Source organism: Eleutherodactylus coqui, chromosome 3, assembly GCF_035609145.1.
Source record: "Eleutherodactylus coqui strain aEleCoq1 chromosome 3, aEleCoq1.hap1, whole genome shotgun sequence".
In the NCBI taxonomy this organism is placed as follows: Eukaryota; Metazoa; Chordata; class Amphibia; order Anura; family Eleutherodactylidae; genus Eleutherodactylus; species Eleutherodactylus coqui.
Genome location: NC_089839.1, coordinates 290116402 through 290138696, shown reverse-complemented (window position 1 = coordinate 290138696; position 22295 = coordinate 290116402). Strand labels below are relative to the sequence as shown.

General features: G+C 44.7%; 1 protein-coding gene across 2 annotated transcripts; it reads right to left on the bottom strand.

Annotated features, from left to right (window-relative positions):
- Positions 1 to 1164: 1164 nt before the first annotated feature.
- SERBP1 (SERPINE1 mRNA binding protein 1) lies at positions 1165 to 21919 on the bottom strand. Of its 2 annotated transcripts, none has more exons than XM_066597651.1 (8): positions 21540 to 21919; positions 13603 to 13804; positions 13127 to 13267; positions 12939 to 13010; positions 10843 to 10917; positions 8254 to 8431; positions 4805 to 4978; positions 1165 to 4351 (listed from the first exon to the last, which is right to left on the bottom strand). In XM_066597651.1, exons 1-8 carry the CDS (start codon positions 21802 to 21804, stop codon positions 4295 to 4297), a joined length of 1164 nt encoding a protein of 387 aa, XP_066453748.1. In that variant the 5' UTR covers positions 21805 to 21919; the 3' UTR covers positions 1165 to 4294. The 2 variants fall into 2 exon arrangements, with proteins under 2 accessions (XP_066453748.1, XP_066453747.1); XM_066597650.1 differs by having other exon boundaries at positions 12939 to 13025; positions 21540 to 21918.
- Between the last annotated feature and the right edge of the window lie 376 nt (positions 21920 to 22295).

Here is a 22295-nt window from a genome sequence, read left to right as displayed (position 1 = left end):
CGTAACTGTAAACCGCCTGCAGCCACTATAGTTCTGTGACCCTACCACAGCCGCTGAATACTCGGCCCAGCAGATCAGGATGCTCGGCTCAAGATTTTGCAGCTACAGAAGCCCACCCTCCCCCCCCCCCACTCCAAGGTGGATTCTAGCCTGACGTCCAAAAGAAAAGACAAAAAAACTAAAGCTCCCACCTCGCTCTATAGAAGGGTGGCTTGTGAGCAGAGATGTAGAATAAACCTAAAATTCATGTAAACACTTAAAAAAACAACCAAACCCAGCCAAACGATAAAAAGCTAAATTTTCAAGCTGCAACAACTACAGATACCTTTACGTGGAACTATCGGATACGTAAGCGCCCAGCAGCCACCCCAACAACTATCCCACACGAGCAACAGTCGCTCAGTGAATGGAAGCAGAGTGCCAGAGTCCTCTTTTGGCCACGTACCTCCATTCGCTGCAAACGGGCAGTCGTTCAAAGACTGATCAGCTCCCCAGTCAAGCGTTGCTCGCTAGTCGCCATTTCAGGGAGCTAAAACGAAGCGACTACTAAGTGACTTCTCACTCAGCGCCCCGTTGGTGGCTTCATGTACACGAGAATACTAACAAAAATCACCGTTTCAAGCAATTATTTGGGCGTTTAAAAAGGTACCTTAACTTATCAATCATGGCCACCCCTTCACACTCTCACGGGTCATACAGATGATAAATCATCCTGTCCACATGAAGATCGCCGCCATGAGCTGACACTTCCCGCACACTGGTTAAGATCAGTGGTAAACAAATTCAGTCACCGCTACTTGGTATTTCAGCTTTAGGCTTCAGACCAGCATTTATTAAATTAGGTTTCCAGGGAAATTCTCATCTCAGAGATAATGAGCTCAACACTTGAGTATGGCCATAAATACAGAGCGATTTTATTTTTTCTTAGCATTGACAGATATACAAAATAACGTAGCCCGCTTCTTTTAACCCTCTTACCTGGACTGGTTTATTCTGTTCCATTTTTGTAAATTCTGCCTTATTACAAAAGCTGAAGTCAAACTTTCATGCCTGTGTACACAAGTCCTGGAACAAGCTACATAAGTGTTGTCATAGGGATCAAGAAGCTGACCGCACCAGGCCTCACGTTGTCGATGTGCAGGAATAATCACGCTGCCACAGCAGTTCCCGTCAGACTGGCAAGAGCATGAAAATTAACCTTTAATTCAATAAGCATCCATCAAAGACAGGTTGGTTCACAGTTTCAGTTCACACAAAATGGACTTGAGGCAAATTTACAACTATGAAACATCATCAACTAAGTCAGATGGAATCTTTGTCGGCTATAGGATTTTTTTTTTTTTCAGATTTTTTTTTTGTAGAGCAAGGGCTTCTTTTATGCACGGGAGAATCGGGGCTACCGGTTTGCATTTAAGCTTAAGAACCTCTAAAAGAAAACTAAAAAAGTAAAAATAAAAGTGAATTTGCTGCGGCCACAGAAACCACAATAGAGTAATCAGTGCTTCCACAGGGTAAAGTATTTGGCAGACAGGCAGAAGAAGATTCACATCAGAAAGAGCTGCACACCGGCAAACTTCACAACATATTACAAGCTACTTTATTATTGGCTGCCGCCTCTGGATCAGATTGCTTTGAGGAAATATAAAGTTTATTATGCGCATTTGTAAAGGGGATGACCGCTTTGGACATCTCATCTTCAAGTGCCCTAAAAGCAAAAGCCCCTTAAGTTGGGTCCCCCGATCTCACAGTAGAAGGCCGTTCAATTCTGCACGTTACATAAATGCCGACTGATTTCAGTGGACAGTGTGCAACGGCTCGGCTCTCCTCATAACTGCTAGCGAGGGTCTTGCTGCTGGGGGACCTGTATAGGACATGTAGTAGGGTTTAGCCATCATTCAATGGTGTACACAAGAGGAAATTGCGCGTTAAATCTGCTGCGGAAATTATACACCATTTATGATACCAAGTAATGAACTACACCCGTAAAGTATCAAAATGGAAAAATTGCAACAGTGATTTGCATTAGACATGGTATTGTTGCAGCAGGACAGACAGAAAAATGAGTGCACATTTCTCTACTTTTATGCTCTTCCTCTTCGTGTAACATCCATTGATCTGCATCTACAGATGAGCAATACCCAAGTGCATGATGCCTTAAAGCAACCCTCCGTTACTGGAGAAATCAAGATAGCCACGCCACTTCTCTTGACTACCTGATGCAGTACAGTACATTGGTAGTTTTGCAATCAGTGCAAGAATCTACACCGCTACTGATTGGCTGGCGCTGCTCACATGAGCAGTGTGTAATTTCTTAAGACAACCAATAAGCAGTGGTGTGACCATCTTGGTTTGTCCGGGACCGGAGATCGCTTCAAAAGGAGTTAATCAGTATTGTATCTTCAAGCCTTCCGTCTCATAGTAAAGAACTGAGTCTTGCCTTAACTATGTTCTAAGCAGCAATTGGGATACAGAATAGCACATACACCAGGGAGACCTGACGAGCGGCCAGAAGCACCCTAGGAGTAACACCCCTCTCTTAGGGCACACAACTATACCCAAGGGGAGTACAGACAAAAGCAGTAAAATATCCCACTCCGCCCTAGGGCAGTCACTGCTGGCAACTGCCCTATTTTATGCAGGCTCATCTCATTTATAAGTAAATGCACTGTCATTTTTAACACCTCTGGTTTGTAGCCTCATAGTAAATTAAATCTCCTAAAAAATAATTTCAGTTAAGCCAGTTGAATAAAAATACCACTGACCCTGCCAGCGCTGGAACGACCGGGCACATCCGGCAAAGTAGAAAACCGCAAGGGGCACAGGAACATTTACGATCACGCTTCGTGGTGCTCGACGGTTCTGGATACTTTGTCGACTGTACAGCTTTTATAAAAATAGGGCGATATCATCTGTTTTTAATTAAACTATGCAGATAAGAACCTACAAATTTCATAGCCTGCTAAAAAGTGTAAAAAGAATATTAAATAATAGGAGTATCTTATCCTTAAACACTGTAGACAACTTTTTTATCTTTTTATTCTTTTTGTATATTTTTTTTTTTGTATTTTTCTTTCATGTCCTTTTTTTTTGTTTTCGAAGTGGTCATTTTTCCCCCCTCAATATTAGCAATTTAAATAATCTAAAAATAAAAATAAAATTAAAAAAAAAGGGAGTGGAATTTGTATAACATCCCCTGAAGAGAGGAACATTCATTTGTCAACCAGTGAAAACCAGGAAGCTGAAAATATAGGACAATGTGGGGTAAAAATTTAGAAGGGGAATCATTTTTTTTTTCTTCACCCCTTTTAATATAATACAAGTCTGGGAGGACAGAAAGTCACCAACAGCCTCTGCCATTTATAAAATCCTCCTTCCTAATACAAGGGTTGCAGCAAAAACAGCAAATTACTCAATATTCATTACTGGATTATACTTTAGATTTTGCAAATGTAAATAGTTTTCTTCATGTCCCATCCCCGAGGAAATTCAGCTGCACATTTCACGTTGAAGATTTAAAGCTATTGTGCGCTTTGACAAAAAAAGTAAAAAATAAAAATAAAAAAAATGAAAAAATGGGACTGACACAAATAGGCTAAAATTCCAGTAGACTGCTTGTAAACACACACTGGTGTTCTCAATTCATGTAACCTATAATTTTTTTTTTTGTTCAAGTCTAAAAAAATAAATCACTACCACCACTGCATACCTTTCCAAATTGAAATCAGGTATAAAAAAGAAAAAAAAGTTAATTAAAATTTAACCAGCTTTTCCTTTTACAAACTAAGCAGGGCATGTGGCTTATATGCCAAATCTAAAAGGTTAAATTGAAAGAAATTTAAAAAAAAACAAAAAACACTATTGTGTTAGCATAAAACTACAGCTTAAAAAAAAAGTTAAGGAAAAAAACACTTGAGAATAAAAACACAGATGAAGTGAAAGCTTTAACTGGTACACACTTTTCACACCTATATTTCAAGTTTGGAAACGCATATTTTCAAGCAGCCATACAAAAAAGTATCCATGAAGAATGCATAATCTCTGGAAAAATTATGAAAACGTCCCTGCTACCAGTACGTATCTAAATACAAAACTCAACTACCGTATGGTTGCTTCTGTGTAGCGAGAGAAGTCCTTTTTTTTTTTTTCTTTTAAAACAGATAAAATTCAGTCCATAGGTGTGAATGGTATGATCAACAGTCTTTAATTTTGTAGTTGTTTAGGATCCTTAAGCATGCAAGCCTCGTAGAAGGGAGGGGCCAACAAGGGCGCCAGGATGGGACTTTAGTCATCCAGTTTACGCTAGAGCTGGAAAAGCCTCGGGGTCGTCTACATCAGGAGCAGAGACGCTTGACTGAAACAAAGAAAAAAAAGTCAAGTTATAAGGTGACCAGGTCAGAAGCATGCATGTGTGTATGTGTGTGTGTATATGTATATATATATATATATATATATATATATATATATATATATATATATATATATATATATATATATATATATATATATATCACAGCAAGACACAATCCGCAGCAGAGGGTTAAAGGGGGGTTATCTCCCAAAGATAACCTATATCCGAAGCGACATAGGTAGTATGCCCCCAGCTTGGGACCCCCTATTGGACAGAACTGGGAGCAGCTCTAATACATTTAGGAAACTTCTGACGTAATCAGAAGAGTGCCAGCGTTTCCAACTTATAAAGACCCATCTGACATGTTATTATGGCGGTTTAGAATTAAAAAAAGAAAAGAAAAAAAAACCTGCAACACATTGAAAACTTAATATAATACAGGATAAACGCATTTACCTTGTCAGTTCTACCCCCACGACTGGGCCTTCCACCGCGTCCGCGGCCTCCTCTTCCACCACCACGCCCACGGCCAGGGCGTCCAAGGTCTCCAAAATTGATCTCAAGTTGAGAAGTGATGTCATTTGCGGGCTTGCGGAAGTGATGATCCAAACCTTCAGACTCTGCGTGAACCTGCAAAGAAAAAAAAAGGTTTTTAAAAAGCAAGACACTGCCTAGTTTTCAGCTTTGAGGAGCTTTTGGCAGTCAGGTATCAAACAACTGGTCCAATATAGCATTGTTCATATGCCTAAGATTACCAAGATCTGCCTATAAATACATTTAAAAAGTAATCTTCTGGTCCCAGAGGAGATTCGGTTTGCGGACTGGAGGAGGGAGAGTTATATTACTCGATGCATACTGTCAATGTGCTAAACTAAGCCACTTTCAGATTGGCCGGCTCTGCTCACGAGAGCAAAACTAAATCAGAATAGCTAGTACTGTCTTAGACTGGTGAATACGGAGCGAGAGCTCAGTGTGCATTAGGTGGTTCAAGCAGCAGCACAGACCTCTTGAAAGACTGTAGATGGGAACCCAGGAAAATGGAACTTGATGGCAGTATGGCAATAGTGGAGGGCACCAGAAAACTCCATTCAAGGACCAGCGAGTAGCTTTAATGTCTAGATCCCTGCTTGTTATATACCCCAGCAATATCATCTTAAGGGCTTCCTGAAAGGTATCCTTAAAGCAATAAAGGGGTAAAAAAAAAATCTGTAGCATTTACCAAAGACAAAAGAAAAATTAATATTTAAAACTTGCCCCCCTGTGAATATCAACATTCACAGATGAGGAATCCCCAAGTCTGATCATTTAGGGCCTCATGCCCACGGCCGGTTAACATTCAGACTGCGAAATCTCGCAGCGGAATAAGACCCGTCACCCCCCCCCCCCAGCGACCCTATATACTCACCTGTATGGATCCGCCACGAGTGTCTCAGACAGCGCGCATGCGCAGTGCATGACGCGGATTCCTGCGATATTTCTGCAGTGCTCACAGTTGAAGTTGCGGGACGAACGGTTTCCATTGACTGCAGTGGAAGCTGTCCGTGCGATTTTCCGCACAAGATAGAACATGCTGCGATTCTCCCCTGCGAGCAGAATATCGCAGTTGATTTCATGGGCAGGGGAGAATCGTTGAACACAGCATGTCTATGAATGGAAGGACATTGCTGCGGAATTCGCGGCGGGTGTCTGACTGCGAATTTTGCAGCGATAATGCGTCCGTGGGCATTTGGCCTGTCCCAACTGAACATCCTGATAAGGCTGGAACAAACAAACCGTACACCTGCAGGATGGTTTCTGTGCCCATGCGCCTTGCTGCGGATACAACTAAACAATCACAATCTACAAGGGATTTATTGCAAGACACTCCTCCAGTTCATGCAAACAGCAGCAGGGCAGCCAATGCAAACAACAACTGGCACCATTAGTTCACATCCACAAAAGCTGCTCTTTCCTGGAACATTCTCTAAAAACACCCATGTGCAGTAGTCTAAGTAACCACAGTTCCAAGCTTGACATAAAAAGCCCTTCTGATGTTCTGTATATTGTACAAATGTTGCCGACGCTACAAATTATATATGCTTTTCACTGACACAAAATACCAAACTCATGACAACCATGGGCAAAATTACAGGATTCTCCAAACCATGCATTATAGATTGCGCCATTTACTACAAACCAGGATGCACATGGAGTAGTTTGTCACCAATACATCAAAAATCTGTGTAGTCAGGTGAAGCACACTGTAATGATGGTGGCACTTAAAGGATAACTCCACCCAAGTCGTCAAGCCTTTAAGCCCATATAAATATTACTTCTGTAGGTTGTTATTAAAATAATTCACCAAACTCCTCTTATCAAAAGTACAAAATAAAACATGGATAATTTGCTAAACTGTAAAATAAAAAGCAACCCTACATTTGTACATCATTCTATGAAAGGTCCAAAATGGTCATCAAGTACCCCTATAGTCTCAGTTTGGTTGACAGCTGGCTGAGTCCAACTATTTATCTCCTGGCCAACTCGCAGCCATATAAAAAAAACTGGAACAAAATCCCTTATGTGACTGGAGAAGCATCAAGTAGTCAGAGCAGCTGGTGCAGTCATCAGTTTGTCCAGGTCCGGAGGGTTGCTTTAAAAGGGTTTTCTCGTAGATTATAATATTCAATATAGAATTTAAAAAAGGAGGGCCTGCTTTTGTTTCCCCGTCACTATTAGCCAAGGACTATCTAGTATTGCAACAGCTCTTTTCAAGGTCAGGAGGAACCGGAATACGAGACTTCCCATGGCCAAGACTGGTCTCATTTCTGAAAAGAATGATGAGTGAGGTGTGGGGGGAGAGCTGAGTTTTTGCTAATACAATAACCCTCTTTTAAAAATTGGTGAACTGGCCCTTGAAAAGGTCTAAAAGCCTATTTACACACAACGATTATTGCTCAAAATGTGTACAAATTATGTCTTTTGAGCAATAATTGTTGCGTGTAAATGTTACCATTGTTAGCTTTTCGACCAAACAATGATTTTTAGTTCAGCATAAAAACCATAGTTTGGTTAGCCAGCTTATAGAAGGGACTGATCGCTGTGATTCCATGCGAGAGCACTGGTAACATTGTTTTCAGCTGCTGTCCCACTGGAGAACAATGGAACTGTATGCAGATAACAGACCATCCTGCTGTTATCTGCATACGGAGAAGGGAGCTTCATTTAAATGCAAATGAAGCTAAATGGCTACTAATAGGCATTAGTGCCCATTAGTAGCTATGCAAAATGATCGCTCAAAACTGTCAAACTGTATTTTGAGCGATCATCTTTGCATGTAAATGGAGCTTAAATGTTATGCTTTGTGGCAGAAGCAATATTTTCCGGACTGGAGTCATGAGTAACACACAAAAAAATAAGCTTTCAAGATAACATGACCACTGCTGAATTTAACCACCAGACTCCAGAAAATCTCAATCCCATACTCTGAGCTGTTAATAGTTTATCAGCAAAATTAAACTAGTATAGGTGAACCCTTTTATGTTACCCTGTGTAATTATAACAAATATACATCGCCCAGGAAGTAACAGCATATATGAGTAAGCAAAAGGGTTTGTAGCGCTCTTGTATGCAAGCGTTTCCCTTTTGTGCCAAGACATCAGACATTAGGGGGAATTAGCAATGCAACTAACAAACCCCACCAAAGCAAGTCTGATTTTTCTCTGCTGTATACCAAAGCCAGCATTTCAAGAAACATGCACACAACCAGAGATAATGGATTCGAAATATGTCTTTGCAGTCTTCGTTCACAATGGATTGATTGTGGTAATAGGTTTTCCCACTCTTTAAATTACTAGTGGTATAACTGAATGTTCCTCCAAACCATTAAGATTTAAACAAGCAAATGTGGTGATTACATGATAAATTACCTCTTCACTCTTGGATTTGTGGAGGACAAAGCCTTTCTTCCATTGGCCGTCAGCACCTTCGTTTGGTTTCCGAATGTTAAATTCAACTTTTGCGCGCTCTTTGTCTTGCATAGCCTTCCATTCATCCAGGGTCATTTCTTTGGGCCCTTCTTCCTTTACCTCTTCAGCCTCATTTTCCCTAAAAAGGTACTGAAGTCACCATCAGGCAGAAAAATACACAACACTATAAAAGGCTGCCTTGTCCACAGGGGGTAGCAGTATCCCGCAGCAGATCTCTGTCGAAGGAGCCGCCACCAGGGAGCAGGAGACAGCTGATGGTACTCCGCACTGAGCCTATCTGACGGATAGACTCACCGCAGAGAATTGCGGCAAATCGCAGCATGCTGAGATTTGAATCCCGCGGCTGCGCTTTCCATAGCTATGGAAAGCTTCAGACAGCATAAATCGCCGGCTACCAAAACAGAAGCCAGGACCAACAGCAGGAGATTTAGATGTGTCAATACTACACAATCAAGAAATAGGTGTATGACCAACTAGAGGTTACAACTTGATAGAAAGCTTAATCCACATCAATGTCTTCTAAATATGAAATCTATCTTACTGAAATCAAAAAAAAAAAAAAAAAAAAAAAGGATATATATATATATATATATATATATATATATATATATATATATATATGGTACAGACCACACAATAATAAATCTTTATATAGCGCCAACATATTCTGCCGCGCTTACAACACAAGGGAGAACAGATACAAAAACCACTGTTACATAGTAATCAATTGATGGAAACCGTAGGGGTGCGGGTCCTGCTCCAATGATATTACATACTACAAATAGTGGGGTAATACAGAAGGTAAAGGAGCTGGAGATTTACACAGTACGGCGAGGTAGAGAGTGAGGGATGCTATGCACATACACAGTGGTCAGACTTAAGAAGCCGTGTGGTGGCTGAATCGGTATGACTGCAGGGGGTGGTTGATGGTGGCTAGCAGGGATTGCAGTCAGTAGGTCAGGGAGCATGTTATCAAGCGGGGTACAGAGGGGTTTGGTTTAGGGGATATGGCATGACTCCCTGAAGTGCATTTTCTGAGCACGCCTAAAGTTTTGTGTGTTGGGGATTGCCCCGGCAGTTTGGGGTAGTGCATTCTAGAGGACTGGTGCTGCTCTGGAGAAGTCTTGGAGGTGGATGAGAGGTTCGAATTAAAGGGGCACTAAATCGGATTTCATTAGTGGAGGGTGCAGGCTAGGTGGTGGATTGAGATGACGGAGGCAATGTAGGACAGCACGGAGCTGTGGGGAGCTTTATGGATGAAGGCAGAGAGTTTGAATTGAATTCTATATTTGACAGGCAGCCAGTGCAGTGACTGGCACAGGGCAGAGACGTCCCAGTAGCGGCTGGACAGGAAGATGAGCCTGGCTGCCGCATTCAGGATGGATTGAAGAGGGAAGAGTCTAGTGCAGGGAGCCCGATCCGAAGCGAGTTGCAATAATCAAGCTGAGAGTCTATGAGGGCAACAGTGAGTTTTTAGTGTGTCCACTGTGAGAAGGTGGCGGATTCTTGCGATGTTCTTGAGATGCAGGTGACATGTTCGGGCGAGAGATTGGATGTAGGGGGTAAAGGCCAGATTAAATATGACCCCAAGACAGCGGGCGTGCTGTCTGGGAGTTATGGTGCCACACATTGAGATGCAGATGTCAGGATGAGGTTGGTTAGTAGAGAGCGGAAACATCAGGTGGTCAGTTTTTGAGAGGTTCAGTTTTTATAAAGCAAACAGAAAGAAAATAAATCCTGATATGCTTATTAGTTTTACTGCCAGATTATACTAAACCATTCAAGATTATAATGAAACCCATAACTAATTTCTGAAATGTATCTCTAAAGAAAACATTTTAAAAAACCTTAACCATAAAAGAAATTCACGGCCCTGCAAAGCAGCACCCAGGCTGCACACTTAGAAGGGAGTGCAGAGCTTAATTGGCATTGCAGTCCCTTTATTTTCAGGAACGCTGGGGGGCTCGATCAAGTGATGCTATAAGTCACTTTAGGGTCATTTAAAAAAAACTTTTCCTTCAATATTTCTTTTTTCTTTTTAACCAAAACCAGAAGTGGATCCAGCAGGAAAAAGTTCTTCCCTTATATTTCTCATATTTTATCAAATCCCCAAAAAGAGGGCATGAAAAACTGTCCGTTTTTTTTGTTTATGTGAATGCACCCTTGAGGGTACTTTCAACATGGGTCGAGATATTCTACAACAATGTTATGAACAAATTTTATTCAGCATTAAAGTCTGCGCTACCAACAATGCGGAACTGAAAATGGCAGAATTCTACTGGCAGTTCGACATTAAAGTCCGCATTTTGATGTGCAGATTTCCAAGACAGCATATTTCACAATGCTGTTATGGAATATTCAGCCCCGTGTGAAATCACCTTGTCTTCCATCACACACCATTTTGTGTTTGTTTTTAACAAAAAGTACTGTCTTACACATTTCTAATATTTGGCTGTTCTTTTTTGTGAAAAGAAAAAAAAACAACCATTTTCTGCTGTGCATACAAAAACATTTTATGTAAACACTCACTTGTTTTCAGAGTCGGCGGCTGGTTGATCTTCGGTTTCAGGTGTCTCCTCCGTTACGGTTGACTGGTCCATTTCACTGAAAATTATACAAATGAGGGAAAACACTGCATTTTCTGATCTTTGGATTAGTCATTAGATACAACTATTAATCATTAGATGAATCTCAAGCGTTGCCAAGATAATAGAGAAAGCTACTGTACTAGGAATACATCCCACTTAAAGGTGAAACTGTAAGCTATTTGGCACCAGGTTGAACTTTTGCCTCACCTACACAACCGTATTACAGGTTTGTAATAAAATTCATCCCAAGGATTCGAGACTAGATGCACCTACATATTAGAGCTACAAGTCTGTAATAATCAAGTGCAGGTTAACTTACTTTAAAAAGGACAGATCTAAACATATCCCTTCTAAAAACCTGTTTGTCTAATCATAGGTATAAAACACACACCACAATTTGCTAAGAATCCACCGTCAGAACTTCCCTACGAATAAAGCCTACTAGAAGGATCCGTCTCTAAATGGGGTCATCATATTCCCCTATAGCATTAAGCACACTGTTCAGCCTGCTGGGCTACGATCCACTGTCCCCGACTCTGCAGCACATAACTATAGGAGTCAGACAGGTAAAACCTGCATCTACAGGACACAATGGTTGAAGGGTATTCTAGTCTTTGCAAGTGAAGATATTCCTAGTAAATGTCATAACTTGCTGATCGTCTGGGTCCATCAGTGGGCATCCAGGTTCCGGCACAAATATTGTGAAGCAGCCCTAGTGCTTCATTGATCCATTCTAGCCAACCGTTGTTGGTCTCATACCAGACCCCACGAAGCTGCAAGTGGTGAATGATCCTTAGCAATAGGCTGCTGTTTGCAAATACTGAAACTAAACTTCAAAACGTTTAGAAGGTTCTGCTGGATATTTCATCAAATGAAAAGGGTAAAACGTGCAGCTTTTTGGCAACGTAACAAGCTTGCTCTAAGAACTGACTTTTCTGCAATTTTGTATACAATTTTATTAAGCGCAAACGGCCTGGCAAAAGGGCAAACTACTAATGTCTTGTTATCTTAACTACAACTAGCAACAGACTGGCTTAAATAGGCTGAAGCTGGAGCTTATCAAATATGTTGGCTGCACACACCGCCCTTATCAGTGTGACACTGCACAGAAGTCAGGATGAAGACAGCACAGAATCCATATAGAAGGTGACATCACAAACCATATAACATTGGCTTAGGCCGGCTTTACATGACCGAATTCCTATTTGGGAATCCGCGGTCAGCGTATAAACGGAGGATTCTTAGCAAATCGCACCCATTAAAAAGGTATATAACTTCGCTTTTTCCTTCACACGCGCAGAAACTAATTGCATATTCCGTGAGCAGAGAGGAAAAAAATTGCAGTATTTTGTTACGGACAGCCTCCATTGAAGTCAATAGAGGCCATCAGACCCACAGCCCATACGCAATTATCATTGTAGATGGGCTGCGGGTACCTGGATCGTCTAGCAACGGCACGGGAAATGCAAATTAATTTTTAAAAAAATCTGTACTGCACATGACCAACGGTGAGCGTCCACGGTCACCTGCAATACAGAATTCGCAAGATCGCTGGACAGAGTCACAACTGGATTTCCGCCTGCGGAATCCGGCTTCCCATGTGCAGCCGGCCTTAATGTGAACGTCATTTATCTGCACTACTGACAAAGGTATTTGCAAACCACAGTCTTAAACCTCCATATCTTTCCAAGCAACAAGTTCTAGGGAGGTATTGCTTCTCCTTGTGGAGATCACCAACATGGCGAAGGGTGAACTATAAGCCAAGCAATGTTCCCTGGGAAAAAGTTTACCAATGGGAGATGGAAAAATGCTTAAGTAGTGCAATGTATTGGAATAGGTGATGCTAGATACACATTTTTCCATCTTCCATTTGCATGCAAAGAAAAGTAAATCAGACCTTCAATTAAAGTGCAAAACCGCTCAATACACCCAAGTGCTGTCTGTCTGATACGTCCAACACCTCTAAAGGTAAAAGCACCACCCACTCCCCTGCTTCCTCACTTTTGGCAAACATTTCCATTAACAAACCCAACCAACCTTAGTTCATCCTTCACAGTTCCCCAGTTGTGGGATCCGCTGCCGCCCCTCTTGTCCTCATGTTTCGTGCCACTGAAATGTGAAGAACTAACCAAAATGAGTTATATGGTCAGTGGGGACGAAAGTTAATTGGGAAAACATAATAATCATCAAAAGGAAAGTTGAAATGAAGAGCAAAGTCTACTTACGCTCGGTCGCTACCACTGTGCCTGTCAAATTCACGTTTGCCACGAGAGTCAAAGCCATCGCCCCTGCCGATACCACGTCCACGGCCGCGTCCTCTTCCTCCTAGACCACCACGACCACGGGGTGGCCTTTCACCAAGAGGCCTACAGTAGGATGAATTTAAAGTTTACAGACACTGCTTGAGAGCATAAAAGCTGATGCAAACAGCCTAAGATTTAAGTTGCCCTGAGCAGTTACATGTAAAACAAATTCTGCTGCTGTGACTAGAGCATTGCATGTAATACGATATAGACATGGCCTCCAAAAGAGACTGCACAAGTACAAACATACAAATATGCAGCTAGATGGAGGCACACAAAAATTGCAGCGCACATTTAATACTCTGAAGCTCCCATGTTTATTTGCCAAGTAAATGTCTTTTGTTCTATGCACCTATAATAACTACCTCCATAAAAGCTTGTGAAGCTGCAAGATTTACCTGTCCACGGAGAATTCCCCTGCTTCACCCTTTTCTTCAGCTGGCTTCTCAAAGCGGCGTTCCCGAGGTGGCCGCCTCTCGACGGGTCTTCTGTCGGTGGGCTTCCCTTCACCCTGTGGGGCCTGTGAAGGCGGCGGCGGCTGCTGCTGCTGTGGTGCTTGCTGCTGTTGCTGGTCGGGCCTCCTGCCAACTCTCCTGATCCCTGTCACACACAAACACCACATGTCAACAAGTCGTCAATGACAGAGCCGAGAGCCAAGTCACATACAAAGGCTATTGGAAAAGTTAAGATATTTGTGGGTGGATGAGTGTCAAAGGACAGTGGCGACCACGCCAGATTGAAAAGTGAAAAATTGGGGGGGAAAAAAGTTAAATATTGTGCATTTAAAACATTAGTAGACATAAAAAGGGGGAATAGCTCAAGCGACAAGTCCCTAAAATAATCACTCAAACTACAAAAATTTGTTGGCCACTAGGTGCAATATGATGCGCCTATAATGGCGCAGGAAGACAGAATGGCCAAACGCAGATGTGAACTCTGCCACAGGGCTCGTTCACAGCTGTGTCTGCATCTCCATCTTTTACGGTCATAAGAAAAATGAAAGTGACAGCAGCGCCAGATCACATGATGGACACCAATAGCGCTTAATGTACCTGCGACTAACAGAATCCATCAGCTTACCCTCATGATGCCCATCATTATCACATAAAGGCACTGTGATGATGCAATCTGCTACGGAGGATCCTAGTGGGAATGTCGGCGCAGCCTTAGGGCCCTTTTACGCTGGCAGATATTGTGCCAGGAACGAGCACTGATCAATGTTTTAGCGGTGCTCGCTCAGCTCTATAAAGGCTGCATTCACACAAGCAGGTTTTTTTGATTCAGTTTGTGAAGCCAAAGCCAGATTAGGATCACAAAAGAAAAGAAAGGACGGCTGCAACTTTTTTTATTCCCCTCTTGGTTTTTGCTTCAAAACCCACATTGAAAAACTTTAACAAAAACTGCACATGTGAATGCAGTCTGACATGGTGTAATCAGCGCCAATGTAGGCATCCAAACAATTGTTAAGGTACTTTTACATGGGCAGATAGTTACTCAATCGAGCGATTAAGGGCGACTGTCGACCAGAGTACAGACTGCCCCGACAGGGCACTGAGCGAGAAGTCACCGAGACGCAACGATTACTGAGCGGCTTCTGTCTCCGTTTAATCTACTGTTTAAAGTGAATGGAGGCGAGTGGCTGGGGGAGATCTCTGGCGCGGTCTGCCTCCATTATGTAACAGACTATCACGCCTGTGTAAAAGCATAAGAACGTCACTGAACTGGCACTTATGTTCCTGGCAGTTGCACTGTGTACAAGTACCTTTAAGCTGGTCTCACACAACCGGATATCTACTGCAGAATTCACGGTCGGAGTCCGCAATGCATGCATTGGAAAGGTATGTTAAAAAAAAAGAAAACAACTTTTCCCTTCACACTCGCGGAAACAAATCGCATATTCCGCGAGTGGAGAAAAAAATTGCAAAATGCTCTATTTTGCTGCAGACTCCGTGCGGACGGCCTGCATTGAAGTCAATGGAGGCCGTCTGAGCCGCAGCCCATCCGCAATTGACATTGCTGATAGGCTGCAGGTACCCGCATCATCGTGGGAAATACAAACATTCAGGGGAAAAAAATCTGTACGGCGCATGACCGATGCCATAAGTCTGCGGTCATCCGCAGTACAGAAATAGCAAGTATGCGTAATCTCTGGCCGGGGTCCGCTGCAGGAACACGCATAGTTTGTGTGCAGCCAGACTTATTATGATCGTTATACAGTTTTATTGTCCGGTACGTTATTTGCACAGCGATATGTTGTCAGTAACAGATAATGTAAAAGATCGTCCCCCAAACAAGCTTTGCTCACTTGTCGGCTGATCGCCGGCAGCTTCACACGAGGCGATGATCAGGTGAACTAATGTTTGTCCCCGATCATCTGCTAATGTAAAATGCCCCCAAGTGTGTTATCATAGCTGCTGTAAAGCAGCCTTAAAGGGACATTACAAAGCTGTCTCAGGGTTATTAGCTGGTAGTCTCTAACGAGACACGGCACCAAGTATTATCCACTGCATTACAACTAGTGATAAGTTTATGGTGTTTCCTCCCCCACCTGACCTCGCAGCCTGTGCACGTTTCGGTGTAGTATTACAAGCCGCTTTCAGCTAAACACCACCGTACTACAGTTACAGAGGTATCTGAACAGAATAAGGTCACCAGCCCGCTGCCAGGTCTTCTGGGTAAGCAACCCGTCCTGATTGACAGCGTGTTCTGGCCTTCCACAAGGGCCTGAGAATAGCCGCCTGGTGCCACTACTGCTGACGACAGCTGCTGCAGCCTATAAAGTGCTGCAAATGTAGGCAAGCCGTGCCAATTATAACTTGGGAACAAGTCCCACATGAGCAAGAGTCACAGACTAATAAAGCCAAAAAGGGTGTAATGCAGGGAGCTCAATTATTACCTTAAAAAAAAAAAAAAGTTACATATTTGGGTGTGGTCACCAACGGCGGCCTGAACACTAGACGCGCTGCAAGCTGAACAATGGCTTCCACACCCAGCAAGCACTGCCAGGGGCCTACAACACCGTACAGACACTGGGAAAACCTGAGACGACTGTATCTAAAGGACTGCAATACTTCATTTCTAAATACACTGCAAGATCGGTGCTATACGGATGAGAGGAGGCGCCTGCGGTACCGCAGTTACAGGGAACCTGCCATTAACTGTAAGCACCATGGGTTAAGGTTCTCATGCTTTAGGCCAGTGCCATAGAGTCCAAGGAACTCAAAGACTGATAGAGTTCGAAAGGACCTCCAGGGTCATCGGGTCCAACCCCCTACTCAGTGCACCCGATCCCCTGTTCCTGCAGAGACCCCCAGCAATGTGCCATCTGAAAAATCAGGCTTGCTGTGCGCCGCTGGGACGCTGCAGAAATAGGGGACCGGCTGAGTATAAAAAGACTCCACGTCTGCTAAAACTATAAGCGCCACAACCTAGTTTACTGGTTATGCCGATGCAGAATGCACCATCCAACCTCTAAACCTCACCTGAACATGTATGTACAAGGCTGGGCAACATAAAGGTAAGTAGCAGCACTAAAATCATCAAGGCTCTACTAGTCAGCAGAAATCGGAGGACATGGAAGGCCCATCAGCCAACGTGTGCAACGCCGACTTTATGTGAAACAGTCACCTACCATAAAAGTTTATGAAGTGGAAACAAACTTCCATGGAAGAATATGAAGGTCATGAACCAAAAAAGTTGCATCGCATGACTTGAATCGTACGGTACTGGTGTTTGGGGGCTCTAAAAATATTAAAGGGGCTGTCTTGTCTCACCTATTCAGGAACCCCCAACCATGAGCTTCAGCTCTTTGGTGGAACCATTGCAATGTAAAATATTGCCAAGAAACGCAAGATGAACTCATGCCGTTAGCGGATCGGAACAATGCATTATGGATCTAAGGATGTATTTGGCCCAGCGACCTCCCTCCCTCTACAGCAGTGTTTCAAAACTCCAATTCTTAAGTCCCCCTTCTTGAGGTGTTACATAGGTGATGTCATTATCAGTGCCTCAGAAAGCCACCGGGACCGCTCTGTAGAATATCCTTAAAGGGGTTGTCCGAATTAAGGAAAACCCATCACCATGGTATATAAATCAACAGTTACTCGCCTCTCTCTGTAGCTGCAATGTCCCATAAACCTGCTGAAGCAGCCAATGACAGAACTCTGCTGACCCCTGTCATTGGCTGCTGCAGCTTGTTTTTAGACGGACTCAGCCTGCCAAGTGATGTCACTGAGAGAATGGAGCTGCCGGCAACTGATCTACAGAGGAGCGATTAGTGATTAATTTTATACCATGGGGGACCCAGTAACAGGGGTTTCCCTTAACTTGGACAAACCCCTTAAGTCATTACTTGTTGGGGGGCCTTGAGGATTGGAGATGAGAAACCCTGACCAAAAGGATCCTCTAAGGCTCACCCATTATTTTGAATAAGTGCCATGGTGTAATTTCACAGCAGATTCCAAACCCCTTGACATTTTAGCAATCTGCGCCACAGTTCATACAGCTTGAGTTTTTCCACATGTGAATTTTTAAACCCTTGTCACGAAATAAAGATTCCAACTCAATTCTTGACACTGAAACAATGTCAAACATGTCGCACGTGGATTAGCCCTATTGAATGGGGCTGGATCCGCAGGAAAATCCACAGCAGTACTCAAGATACTTGGAATATTGCTGTGGATTAAAGGGGTATTCTAGGGGAAAAAATATATATATATAATTTTTTTTACAGTGCCCATAGTGATAAGAGCACCTCCTTGCCTTTGCACTGCTCTCCGCCAGCTCCTGCACCTAGCACTACACTTAGGCCCTTCCTCGCACAGGCAAATCGCTACAAATCGCTTTTATTTTGCTGCGGCCGACACCAGCTTCTAGCACTCCTTATAACTGACGAGGTGTGCTAAACGCCGAAAAACAGAAAAATTCAGCTCGACAATCGCCCCAATTGATCGGCTGTCTGAGGGGCGCCATTGAAAACAATTGAAACGTTCAACATAAGTAGCGCGGCGCTAAAAAAGTTGCGTTAATTTGCGGTAAAAAAGAGCGCATTGTGTGAGGGAAGCCTTCGTGTCACATCTGATCCCGTCTCCCCCTCCAGACTACAAAATTAGACATCAGAATGGGGGGTGGGGGGGGTATCTACATGGGGACTTCAGCAGGATGGAGCCCAGGCGATTATCACAAGTTTTAAATATGAGATTTTGATTTATGATTTTTTTTTTTGGTTGCTAAATGAACTGGGAGCCGCATGAGGCCTTGATTGTGGTACGTGTCATGTATAGTTTAACTTTCATTAAAACTTAATTTTGGGGGGGCGGGGGGGGGGGGAGAATGGAACAAAACTATTTCTGTCAAGGTTTTTTAACCTTGTTCACATTAAAAGTATAAAGATTGACAAATCCTTTATTCTGCGGATCGCCAGGATTACGGTGATACAAGTTATAGTTTTCTTCATGTGTGACTTTTCCGCAACAAAACCTGGAAAAAAAAAATTTGCATTTGCATTGCCGCATACCAGGACTTACACAAGTTTTTTATTTTTCCCACCAACAAGGTCTGTTTTTTGCAGGAGTTGGCTTACATCGGTACCATTTAAAAAATAGCAATTGTGGCATTTTAAATACATTTTTGCCATTCACTATGCGCAGTAACGGGCATATTTTTGTAGTACTAATTATGGATGTAACAATACACAATTTTTCGTTAAAAAATACGCTTGCAGGGGAAATTTTTTTTTTTCTCTTTATTTACTTTTTGAACACTTTTTGTCCCTCAAGGGGACGTAAAGACGCAATCATGGATTCCAGGCCTGCAGAGTATTGCAGGAAATCAGCAGCTAGCCGGCCTCATACTGGATGGCTGATCTGTGTCGCCGGCCGGCGCTGTCATGTAGTGGTGATAAGTAAATGGGCGAGGCAGCGGTTATATTAGTTTCCCTATATTAAGTTAGCCGACGCTGCAGGCGGCCGCACACACCAGCCCTGGCCGAGCCTCCCAGCACATGACAGCCTTGGTGCAATGAAAGGTCCTCCAGCTCTGTACTAACCAAGTCCTACCGCCATCTCCACCTCATTACAGGCCGATTAAGGATCCTTTAGGGTAGATGCGCCGGCAGCGTCCGTTCATTTCTTACACCGATAGACGCGACCAGTTAATGTAAAAAAGTTAACTAATGTGACAGCCCGGTCGACAGGGATACTAATTAACCGCGGGCCGGGTGGCTACTAACTCTCACGCTGCTGAGTCGTCACCCTATTCTCCCCGCCATCGCTTACGCTAGTCCACTCTAGATCCTTGGAGCGTCTGCTGGATCGGGGGTAGAGCCACAATGTTGGAGAAGAGCGGCTTCCTGCTTTGCCTAGCGGCGGTGGGCAGAAAGTTAAGCCTCCTTCTCCATGATTGGCTGCAGGTTGCATCGAATGCACGCGGCTGCATTTATGCAGCTTTTTAACGCTGCTGGGACAGAGTCAGCTGGTGTGGCGCCCGCCATTCTATTGGCAAAAAAAGGTAATTTACCAATTTTGGCGAAGAGAAGAGTCACGGGGCTCCAAAGTGGCGAATCAAATCACATTTGATCCCCAGGCCTACTAGTGCCCCATGCATAATGATGTGCCCCCTGCAGGTCACTGGCAGAATAGGGGAATATCCACAAGTCAGATTTTTGCAGTGGCATTCTCCCAGAAATCTATACATCCCACTCACAGGAAGCTGGAGTCTACACGGTGCAGGCTTTTTCCGTACGCGAATTTGCCCACTGAAAAGTGTAAAATCCGCCGCCGTCCATCTACACAGCCAGAGCCCAGCCGCCCGATTCCAGCCACCGCTTTTAGAGGCGAAATCTATATGAAAAAATATTGGTGTAAAATTCTGCCACGTAACCCCCCCCCCCCCCCCCCCGGGGTTGTATTCACGCGGCACGCCGTAAAAACCGATGCAATGCTTCTTGTAACCCCCCCCCCCCCCAATTCATATTCGCTTTTTACGTGCACAAAAAACGCAAGGCGGTCAGCGAGCGGCTCTCCATTTCCTGGTTCTGTTATTTTTTGGTCCCTATTATCACAGCCGTTACCGGATCCCACCAGCTCAATGCATTCATTTTAAGACTCGCCCGCTGGCGTGAACGGGCAAACGTTGGATGTGCCGATATGTTTTTCCCACTCTGACCGAGTAAAGGAAAAAAGTCCATGTGATTCTAGAACTGCGCGATTTTTGTTGCATTTTTTCGGGTGGACAATCGAACGGAAAGTAGAACAAATTTTAAAAATATCGCCCCAGCGGCGTTCGCGTGGGCCGGAACCGCAGAGTATCTGCAGCAGTGGAAAAATGGCCCCGAATTCTACAGCAAAAACCACTTTTGGTGCAGAATGTGCCTCATATCTGAAATAGTGAATTCTGCTGTGGATTCGGGGCAAAACCAGTGTCAAAAAATCCACATCCGAGGATTTTGACAGTTTTTGGTGTGAACCCGCACCAAAATCAGCAGTTCAAAACATTTACCGGATTTTGCACGCACCTACACCAGAGAGTGAACGCCCCCTACAAATGCCCGCTGCTTTCACCAACGGAGCCGGCGCGTCAGAATATTGTCCCACGACACTAAAGTCGCAACGTCCAACCGATAACATTCTGCCGATGACATCCCACATCGCAGGGCACGACTATGGTCAGCCCCCAGTGACGCCGCCGCAGCCTACCCCGAAAAGTCTAGGTGTAGGTCAATCTCACTCCGGGGTAGACAGGAAGTTAAACCTTTCTTTGTGGGCGGGGCCGGCGAGTATTTTTTTTGGGGGGGGTGGGGGTGGGGGGTGTCACAACTATCGGGACAAGTCGTCTCCGGTCACGCACCTCCTGTAGACCCAACAGTCATCTGATACAAAAGTATCAAAACTCACAGCAAACTTCTCCCAATGTAACTTTTTACAAAAGAGCCGCACACGTGGGACCCCAAACCTGCCCCTCCCCCCAGGTGATCCCCACCTTGCACCCACAGGGATCCCCAATTTGGCCCTGACCACGTGCTCCCCGACCATGTTGTGACAGTGGAGCCTCCTCCCCCCTCCAGCAACCACGTGGTGAGCGGCCATCATCTCCCGCCATCCACCCTCCTGCAGGGCAGGGTGACAGCAACACGTGCGGGGCGCAGACCCGGGACACCGACACCCGGCCTCCTACCCGACCTGGGGGGCGCTAGAGAGTACTGACCCCTTAATAACATAATGGCGCCCCGAATCTGTAAGCGCGGCCCGCACATGGAGGTGTGCAGAGCGCTGTGCCCCGCCTGCAGGGGGCGCCGCAGAGGCCTACTAGGCCCGCGCTCCCCGAACGCCCGCTTTACCTTCTTTCTTGAGGGCCACGGGCGGCGCCGCCTCCTCCTTCTTGTCGGGCAGTGGGTTCCTACGGTCCTTCTGAGACTCCTTCTTGGGCTGCTTGGCGGCCTGGGCTGCCGTCTTGCCTGCCCCCTGGCCCGGTGCCCCCGCTCCCTCCTTCTTCTTGTTCTCCGCCGCCTTCAGTACCTCGAAGGGGTCGGATTCGTCGTCAAATAGCTGGTCGAAACGATTAGTGACGACGCAGCCGAAGCCTTCCTGCAAATGCCCGGGCATGATGGCCCCTAAAGAGGTGGATGTCCTCCGATTCTACGAGGCCTGGAGCGCTGAGCTCGCTTGCTAGTGAAGCCAAAAGATGGCTGGGAAAGAGGCTGTCTTCTCTTCCGGCGCGGTAGACATCCGGGAACTCGGCACGCGGGGCAGTATGGGAGTTGAAGTTTGAGCGGGTAAGGCTGGGCATCAGAGGGAGGAGCGCGCGGGACTACGAGTCCCGGCGTGCAGTGCGGCCGTGTATTGTGCGGGCTGAGCGCTCTGCGTATGTTGCGCTGTGTGACAGAAAACACACACGGCAGTGACAGAGGCGTCTTGTCAGCGGCTCCCAGAGAGTAATCACCTCAGCTGAGGGGGAGCAGGGGCACCTCACCGGGCACAGGGGCAAATAAAGGAGTCCCTCAAATAATCCCCATCCTCCCCATGTGTATCCTGACTGAACATTTACCTCAGGAGAAAAGTATGCTGAAGTGTCTCTACCCCACATGGCCGATAAC

Excerpts from the sequence above, each read along its gene's own strand:
- SERBP1 (XM_066597650.1), bottom strand. The coding sequence starts at position 21,804 with ATGCCCGGGCATTTGCAGGAAGGCTTCGGCTGCGTCGTCACTAATCGT. Across the intron at positions 13,268-13,602 it reads GGGGAATTCTCCGTGGACAG|GCCTCTTGGTGAAAGGCCAC; the intron begins GTAAATCTTGCA and ends ATCCTACTGTAG. Across the intron at positions 4,979-8,253 it reads ACAAATCCAAGAGTGAAGAG|GTTCACGCAGAGTCTGAAGG; the intron begins GTAATTTATCAT and ends TTTTCTTTGCAG.